At 40.6% G+C, this 9,950-nt stretch overlaps 1 protein-coding gene across 2 annotated transcripts in view; it reads left to right on the top strand.

The window, feature by feature from the left end:
• Positions 1-9,950, top strand: part of CCDC30 (coiled-coil domain containing 30) — a 129,169-nt gene that overhangs the window by 118,208 nt on the left and 1,011 nt on the right. For both annotated transcript variants that reach the window (XM_023518668.1, XM_003799010.2), the window contains 3 exons: positions 963-1,099; positions 4,721-4,835; positions 9,574-9,641. In XM_023518668.1, coding sequence (XP_023374436.1) covers positions 963-1,099; positions 4,721-4,835; positions 9,574-9,641 — 320 coding nt within the window. The remainder of the gene's footprint in view (positions 1-962; positions 1,100-4,720; positions 4,836-9,573; positions 9,642-9,950) is intronic.

The following is a 9,950-nucleotide window of genomic DNA, read 5'->3' as shown; positions in this document are numbered from 1 at the left end:
AATCAACCCTAGTAAATGATAAAAGTATGATACTTGGGAGGCAGAGGCAGGAGACTCGCTTGAGCCCAGGAGTTGGAGGTTGCTATGAGCTGTGATGCCACGGCACTCTACTCAGGGGGACAGTTTGAGGCTCTACCCAGGGGGACAGCTTGAGGCTTTTTTTTTTTTTTGAGACAGAGGCTAAGGCAGGAGGATCACTTGAAACCAAGAATTTGAGGTTGCTGTGAGCTAAGATGCCACAGCATTCTACCAAGTGAGTGACCAAATGAGACTGTGTCTCAAAAAAAAAAAAATGTTAGTGTTTTTTTCACAAAATGCAGTTCTTTATCACTTTAGCTAAAACTTCAGTGGCTACCGCTTTTGGGGACAATCATTGGTAGAAAGTATAACGACGACGTGTCAGGCTAGGACTCATTTCTGCATTATCATTGCAAGAATAGTTTTGGAACCTGGCTTGTAAGTTTAATTTTCCAGACCAGCTGAGATCCTGACACTGACAAATGTGAGGTAGTTATGTTCTCATTTTTCTCCCTTTGTCTTAAAGAGAATATAGCTATGAAGCAGAGGGAAATATGTTAAATGGGAAATTTTTCAATAGGAGGTTTCAGAGAATTTAGTTACATTTGTCAGTGGTTTGATATGTATAGAGCTGGGATATAGATAAGCACATTAGGATCTTACTGGAAGTTTAGTGCTCAGATATTTTTATATCTTAATACAAATACATGATTAAATGTCCAAACAAAATACATGTACATGACATAAAGTGACCAAAATAAATAGAAGAACTATTTAGATATAATGAAATTACAATGTTAGCAAAGAAGTATAAGTGGAATATAGAACAGGAGAAAAAAAGTGAACAAGGGAAATTTTTTGTTAGAGTTTAGAAATGGGCTGATGCTCTTAAATTTATACTTCTTTCTTCTGTCGTGGTAATTAGGGGACTTTCTAATCCCTAGGAGAAGGTACTCCAGGACCAGATCACTACCCAAAATGATATCCTGCTGCTAGAGAAAAGGAAACTTCTGGAGCAACTCACAGAGCAAGAAGAATTAATCCATAGCAACAAATGGATGATATCTTCAATCCAGAGCAGGTAGGTGCCGTCCTGCCTGGGAGCCAGTGATCTCCATAAAGAGGATGCTTCTCCCTCAACAAAGAAACAGTTCCAGAGACTGTCCTATTGTTCTGCTGTTTGCTGTTTTCAGAAGATCATGCAAGTGTGAAATTAAAGACAAAAATATCATGGAAGAGGCTTATTTGGCTATATAGATAGGCTCTTTCATGGGGGCACTGCCTCACTGAGGACATGGCTTGTCACTTTGTGTGTGTTGACAATCATTTTTCTCATTCGATACCTAAGGCAGACCAAGAGAAAATCAAGCTCACTGAAGTAACTTGAGTTCATGATACCCACAGGATACCAATGGATTGATTTTTAATGAGAAGTATTACATGCAGAAAAGAATTGAGATATCAGCCACCCTGAGCATTCTCTTCTTCATAGGATTACAATCAAAGTTATCTGAGAGCAAGAATCAGAGCAAAGAGAGTCAATTCATATTAATGGAAAACATCACCAATGATAATGATAATAATTAACATTTGTTTGAGCACCTACTATGTGTAAGGCACTGTTCCCAGAGTGTGCTTTCTCTCTCTCTTTTTTTTTGAGACAGAGCCTCACTATGCTGCCCTCAGTAGAGTGCTGTGGCATCACAACTCACAGCTACCTCAAACTCTTGGGCTTAAGCAATTCTCTTGCCTCAGCCTCTCAAGTAGCTGGGATTATAGGTGCCCACCACAATGCCTGGCTATTTTTTTTTTTTCAGACGGAGCCTCAAGCTATGCCCCTGGGTAGAGTGCCATGGCATCACGCTCACAGCAACCTCCAATTCCTGGGCTCAAGCGAGTCTCCTGCCTCAGCCTCCCAAGTAGCTGGGACTACAGGCACCCGCCACAACGCCTGGCCATTTTTTGGTTGCAGCCATCATTGTTGTTTGGCGGGCCCGGGCTGGGGATTCGAACCCGCCACCTTAGGTGTATGTGGCTGGCACCTTAGCCACTTGAGCCACAGGCGCTGAGCCTGGCTATTTTTTTGTTGTAGTTGTCATTGCTGTTTGGCAGGTCTGGGCCAGGTTCAAACCTGCCAGCCCTGGTGCATGTGTCCTAGCTGCTGAGCTACAGGTGACGAGCTGAGGGTGCTTTCTAACTCTTTCTTTCTCTTCATTTAATCCTGACCAGTCCCAGGAGGGAAACATTATTACTGCCTTATTTTATGGAAGGGAACCAAAGGCCTACGGAGGTTAGGGAGCTCACCCAGCCTGGCCAGTGGCAGAGAAGCATGTAGACCTCGGTAGCCTGGCTTTAGACCACAGCACCATGGTCTAGAGAGAGGTTGCCAACCAGTGTGTCCACTGCTTTGGGCACACTTTTCTCTGGACAGGCTTGGAGAATCTCTGATTATTTTTTACTGTCTGCATCTCCCCTTTCCTACATAGCCCACAGAAATCATTACTTATAATCTTAGCACTGTAGTCCCAGCTATAATGAAATGACAGTGTTAATGGATCTCACACAAGGGGAACCAAGGTGGCTAGGACAACACTGCCCATGCACAGTCACTCTTGGTTTAAAAAAAAAAAATCTTTGCTCATCTAGAATTATAACTAGATCTAACTTCTGACCATCAGGGCTCAAAACAATTGACTCATTGCACTTGCCTTCACATTAATTATCTTCCTTCTTGTCCTACTGCAGTCTGGTCACCTGGATTGGACTTAGATATTTTCCTTAGAGTAAGTTTCTTCCACAGGGTATTTCCTTATTTTACAGGTAAAGCTCAAATTTGTAGATTGCCAAGGGTCACATAATGGCCAGAACTAGAACTCAGACACAAATCTTTGATCAAAACTATGATACTATTATGACACCCAAATAAATTGGGTCAGCAACTATATAGTGGGATCTGGGTTGGCATCTCAGCTCTACAAATTTCTTTTTTTATGTTTTTAAACAAGTTACTTTCCCTTCGCTGAGTCTCACTTTCCTCAGGCTAATAGGCCAAATGCAATGGTGCAGGTGGGAGGATTGCTTGAGATCAGGAGTTTCAAGTTACAGTGAGTGAGGCTGATGCCACAACACTCTAAGTCTAAGCAACAGAGTAAGACCTTGCCTCAAAATAAATAGATAGACAGATAGATAGATAGATAGATAGATAGACAGACAAATAGATGAATAGTTATAAAAGCCAAATACAGGCTTGGCACCCATAGCACAGTAGTTACGGCATTGGCAACATACACTGAAGTTGGCAGGTTCAAACCCGGCCTGGGCCAGCTAACCAGCAATGACAACTGCAACAGAAAATAGCCAGGTGTTGTGGCAGGTGCCTGTAGTCTCAGCTGCATGGGAGGCTGAGGCAGGAGAATCGCTTCAGCCCAAAAGTTTGAGGTTGCTGTGAGCTGTGACGCTCTACTGGGAGCAACATGGTAAGACTCTGTCTCAAAAAAAGCTAAATACACAGAAATTAAATTAAAAATAAAATATTTTAAATAAAAATAAACACAAATAGAATATATTAAAATAAACAATAATAAAAATTAAAATAACATTAAAATTTTTTCAATTACAATTTTCCCCCAATTTTTGAGTATATTTTTTCCTTTTTTATTTTCTTTTTCTTTTCTTTCTTTTTTTTTTTTTAAACACAGATTCTTGCTCTGTTGCCCTGGGTAGAGTGCAGTGTTGTTATCATGGTTCACTGCAGCCTCCAACTCTTGGGCTCAAGTGATTCTCTTGTCTCAGCCTCCCAAGTAGCTGGGACTACAGGTGCAAACCACAATGTCCAGCTAATTTTTCTGTTTTTAGTAGAGACAGGGTCTTGCTTTTGCTTAGGATAGTCTTGAACTCTTGACTTCAAATGATCATCCCACCTCAGCCTCCCTAAATTATAGGCATGAACAACCATACCCAGACTAAATTAATTTTTTTTTTTTAGACAGAGCCTCAAGCTGTTACCCTGGGTAGAGTGCTATGGCTTCACAGCTCACAGCAACTTCCAACTCCTAGGCTCGAGCAATTCTCCTACCTCTACCTCCCAAGTAGCTGAGATTACAGGCGCCTGCCACAATGCCTGGCTATTTTTTGGTTGCAGCTGTCATTGTTGTTTGGCGGGCCTGGGCTGAATTCAAACTCGCTAGCTCAGGTGTATGTGGCTGGTACCTTAGCCACTTGAGCCACAGGCACCAAGCCATAAATTAAAATTTTTTAAAATCTAAATAACCTAATATGTGAAAAGTTTTAAGTGCTCACTAGGTGGGTAAGTTAATTGCCTAAGTACATGGTAAGTACTTAATAAATGGTTGCCTCTGCTGCTGCTGCTATTTTACTTCTATGTAAGAAATCAGAACCAGATATGAATTTGTAGCTGCATTTGAAAACCCTTAAATGGGATCATACCCTTCCTTCAATTTTTCAAGGGCTAGAATTGTTCCTTTAATACTCTGGCACATGTATTTAATAATCATTTACAGCCTAGAAGCTTATTGATTTTTACTTTGTCTTGGAATGTGGTAGGAATTATTCTACCAAATTTGCTTCTAAAATCTGGATAGTGGTCTAAGATCCAGAGCTAATGGGAAGTGGGACATAGTTTTGGACTTTTAGTAGTAATACAGAAATTTCTAGTCATGCCACTGATTTATGCTATCCCTAGAGTACTTTTCCTGGATAAAGAAAACAAGCAATTACAGGAAAATAGTCTCCGTTTCATGCAGCACATTGGCCTGTTAGAGCGAATTATAAGGAACATCCAGATTCGCAGAGGAGAGGTAAGATGTGTGCTTCCTACTGGGTCTTTAATCTGATGTTTGGGTCACTGAGGTTGCTGTGCTGTCTTCATCTTCATATAGGCCATAGCCCTGCTCTGGGCCTCCTGGTGGGTTGTGCTCCTCCCTGCACACCAAGGCAGCAGATCCCAACATTGCTCTTAACCAGCTTTGCTCTTCACTGGGTCAGCTTCTTTTAAACTATCTCCTCCTTGTGACCCCAGAGCAATTTGTGTATACCTCACAAGCTTCTTCCTTAGCACACTGTACTGTCATTGGTGTTTTTATCTCTATCTCATTAACTCGACAGTGAGATCCTGAAGGTCAAGGATTTTGTCTCATAGATCACTGTACCTATGGACAGGTTTTCCATAAATATTTGGGAATGAATAAATGTTAAATGTTTTCACACTTATGTCTCATTCTCAACAGCCCTGTTGGCCATGTATTATTCTAGCCCCATCTGAAAGATGAGCAAATCCAAGGCTCAGAGAAGTAAAGCAAAGCTAGTCTGGTCTGGCAAGAGAGAAAAACAATTATGTTCCCCAAATCCAAGCAGACATGTAGCCAAATAGAAAGAGATGCAGGAAATAGTATAGGTCTTGACAAGTATAGGTCTTGAAAAGAGATGCAAGAAATAGTGTGGGTCTTGCTGGCTGGTGAGCAAGTCAGCAAGAGGGGCATTAGGGAACAGAATTGTATTCTCAATCCAATGCAGAGGCTGCTTGCTTTTTCAAGCCTCAGTTTATGGGCCTATCACCTGTTAGATGTTTCTTTCTCAGCTACTTTATAGTAGATCCTGCTTGTTGAACATTGTTACCATGAGTACAAGAACTATATCTTGTTTGCTCTCAGAAAGGAGATTCTTTCCAAGCTAGGTGAATTCTTTTGTAGACTTAGTCAAAAGTAGAACTGTTAGATTATGTGTCCTGTTTTCCTTTAGTTAATGTTTTTTCATAGGCTATAACTATTTTCTTTTCTTTTCTTTTCTTTTTTGTTTTTAAAACAGAGTGTCAAGCTGTTGCCCTAGGTAGAGTGCTGTGGCACCATAGTTCACAGCAACCTCCACCTCAGGCTCAAGCGATATTCTTGCCTCAGTTTTTCTGTTTTTAATAGAGACAGGGTCTAATTTTTGCTCAGGCTAGTCTCGAACTCATGAGCTCAAGCAATCCGCCCACCTTGGCCTCCCACAGTGCTAGGATTACAGGCGTGAGCAACCGCACCTGACCAGCTACAACTATTTTCAGTTGTCTAGCCATTCACTCCTTTACTTAATTATGCATTCAACAGACATTTATGAATGCCAGGAACTAGCCTAGGTCCTAGGAATACAAAGACAGTCCTGTGTTTTCAGAGGCCACACAGAGAAGGATGGACACCTATGTAAATAAATACTATAATATTACAGGTGCTGAGTTAGAAGACTTAATTGCATATATGCCAGGACCAATAGCTTTGAGATCCATAATGTTACCCTCAAATCAAAAGTTATTATTTATTTATTTTCTTAGAGACAGAGTCTCACTTTGTCGCCCTTAGTAGAGTGCTGTAGTGTCATAGCTCACAGCAACCTCCAGCTCTTGGGCTTAAGCCATTCTCTTGCCTCAGCCTCCCAAGTAGCTGGGACTACTTGTGTGCCTGCCACAATACCTGGCTATTTTTGTTGCAGTTGTCACTGCTGTTTTAGCTGGCTAGGGCCAGGTTTGAACCTGCCACCCTCAGTATATGGGGCCAGCACCCTACTCACTGAGCCACAGGTGCTGCCTCAAATCAAAATTTAAAATGTCATATGCATCAGAACTAAAGTACATCAAGCTCAGTATTTGATATGTGTCAAAGGTACCAACTTGTAACATCTTGATACCTATTGAAATTGTTTTTCGGGCAGTGCCTGTGGCTCAAAAGGGTAGGGTGCCAGTCCCATATGCTGGAGGTGGCAGGTTCAAACCTCAAAGCCAGCCCTGGCCGAAAACTGCAGAAAAAAAAAAAAAAAGAAAGAAAGAAAGAAATTGTTTTTCAATTTAGAATATTAAGGGTCCTCCAGTTCAATCCCTGAAGTTTGACTTGCTGGGAAATAAAACCAAGTGAGGTTAAGTGATATGTCTGAGGTCACACAGCTATTGCTTACATTTCCTAGATCTCTTAATTTTCAATGGTGAGAATTGGTGCAGGATCATGCCCTGTAAAGAGATCGGTGTATAAATCATGGAGATCAGACATATCCTCAATCTCTTCCTTGCTAGGACTCAATACCTCAGGGGCTAAAAGGAAGAGAGCGTGACATTTATCTATTGGTTACTATGTGCCTGGTACTGTGTTAAGCATTTTATGTGAGTTTTCTCATTTAGTCTACAAAATAATATTATGTGATAAGTTCGTCATTGCCATTTTCACAGCTGAAGAAACTGAGATTGAATGAGATGAAGTGATGTCATTACCTAAGGTTACACAGTTAATAAGTAGAAGAATAAAGGCTGAAATAAACTCTTTGGCTCTTTGTTTTTAGCCATTATCTCAAAATACCCCAAATGTATTATTTCCCTTTCAGGCAGTGTTTTAGAGGCACTGAACTAATAAAGGATGTAGCCTTATAGTACACCATATTGCTTCCTACATTGTAAATCCATTTTTCTTCCTTTATTCTCTGTTAGATTATAAACTCCATGAGGGCAGAAACTATCTCCCTCTTGTTACCTATTATATCCTGGGTAGTACCTGAGTTACTGAAACAACTTCTTAATTCATCTCTTTTTAGTCTTTCCTCCTCATCTGTCCTGTGCACACTAGTGCACTAATCTTCATGAAGCGCTACTTGATTTCATAACTCATCTCAAAGAATTTCCCAAATGTTCTTTGTCTATATGACAGAGTTTATTCATTTAACAAATATTTACTGAGCACATACAATGTGCCAAAACCAAAACTGTTTCTCATACAATCTGGATATGGTAACAAAAAACAGAACTGGCCCTCACAGAAGTTAGCTGATTGAGAGTGATAGTCATATAACTAACCACTGCCATACCTTTCAATAAATTCTACAACAGCAGTAGGCCCAGAACACTGTGGAAGCAAGAACGGTGGTATCTAAACCTGCCTGTGTTGGTTATGGAAGGCTTCCAGAGTTGAAGAACTAAAGCTACATAAAAACTCTTCATGGGCTTGGCGCCTGTGGCTCAAGCGGCTAAGGCACCAGCTCATACACCTGAGCTGACAGGTTCAAATCCAGCCCGGGCCTGCCAAACAATGACAGCTGCAACCAAAAAATAGCTGGGCATTGTGGCAGATGCCTGTAGTCCCAGCTACTTGGGAGGCTGAGGCAGGAGAATCACTCAAGCCCAGGAGTTGGAGGTTGCTGTGATCTGTGATGCGACCACACTCTACCCAGGGCGACAGCTTGAGGCTCTGTCTCAAAATAAATAAATAAATAAAAATCAACTTAAAATGGATTAAAGACTTAAACATAATCTCTGAAACTATAAAACTACTACAAGAAAACACAGGAAGATACGGGTCTAGGCAATGATTTTATTTATTTGACCCCAAAAGCTCAGGCAACAAAGATAGCACAGACAAATGGAAGTACATCAAACTAAAAAACTTCAGCGCAGCTAAGGAAATAAGTAACAGAGTGAAGAGGCAGCCCACACATATTTGTAAGCTCTAGTATCTGATAAGGGGATTATCAAAGTAAATAATATCCAAAATAAGGAACTCACCTCAATAGCAAAAAAAAAATTTTTTTTTAAATGGGGGCTCAGTGCCTGTGGCTCAAGTGGCTAAGGTGCCAGCCACATACAGCTAAGGTGGTGGGTTCAAATCCAGCCCGGGCCCTCCAAACAACAGTGATGGCTACAACCAAAAAAAATAGCCGGGCATTGTGGCAGGCACCTGTGGTCCCAGCTACTTGGGAGGCTGAGGTAGGAGACTCGCTTGAGCCAGGACTTGGAGGTTGCTGTGAGCTGTGATGCCACAGCACTCTACCCAGGGCAATAACTTGAAGCTCTGTCTCAAAAAAAAAAAAAAAAGAATAAGTGTATATTCAAAATACATTTAACAAAGGAAAGAATCAAGGTAAAGATAAGGTGAAGATTATATATATAGTACCATATAGATAGATGTGTGTGTCTATGGAGAGAGACAGAGAGCATGAGAGAGACGCTAACAATCAGTTTTTCATTCTATACCCTTTTGTGCTTTTTGATATTTGTACTATGCATAGGCATTATATGTTTATATATAAATATATCATATGATATATAAAAATATATGGCATGCCTGTAATCCTAGCACTCAGGCAGCCAAGGGGGGTGGATTGCCTGAGCTCAGGAGTTTAAAACCAGTCTGAGCAAAGCAAGACCCCACCCACCCATCTCTACAAACAGAGAAAAACTAGCTGGGTGTTGTGGCAGGCACCTGTTGTCCCAGCTACTTGGGAGGCTGAGACAAGAGGATTGCTTGAGCCCAAGAGTTTGATGTTGCTGTAAGCTATGGGTAACAGTTCTCATTTTGTGGGTCACACCCCTTTTAACAATGAAAACACATTGCGGCATTAAGAAGGTTGAGAACCACTGACCTAGGGTGAAAGAGTGAAACTCTATCTCAAAAATATATATATATATAAAATTAATATAAAAGTATATTAAATATATGTGTGTGTGTATATAGCATTAGTTCTAGGATTGCATTGCCAATGATTTACCTTTATAATTTTTAATAGTCATCTTTTCTTTCCTTTTAGGAAACAAAAATTAGTGACATGCCTGAATTTGAAGCACTTAATAAAATACTGCTTTTGCCAAATCCCAGGTCAGTAACATCAAGACAATCATCTGTCCGTGTTTGCTCTGAGGTAAAAAAACAAACAGAGGGTAAAAAAAGCAAAAACAAAAAATAATCATTTGCATTCCCAAGAGTTATGGCTGCCTAGCTAGTCCTCTGAGTTGCTAGCTTGAGAAGCATAGCATTTGGAGGTAGTTGTTTTCCACATTTATATTGAACCTTCTTTCAGTTCCTTCTCCCCTTTCCACTCCTTCACCCCTGTACCCTACAGAATCCTGATTTAAGATAGGAGATAATCCATAATCATAGCTTTTTCTTTCTTTCTTTTTTTTTTTT

The sequence above is a fragment of the Otolemur garnettii genome, unplaced genomic scaffold, assembly GCF_000181295.1.
Source record: "Otolemur garnettii isolate 467f Iridium unplaced genomic scaffold, OtoGar3 scaffold00144, whole genome shotgun sequence".
Lineage (NCBI taxonomy): Eukaryota > Metazoa > Chordata > Mammalia > Primates > Galagidae > Otolemur > Otolemur garnettii.
Note: the sequence above shows the minus strand (reverse complement) of the source record. Positions and strands in the feature narration are given on the sequence as shown.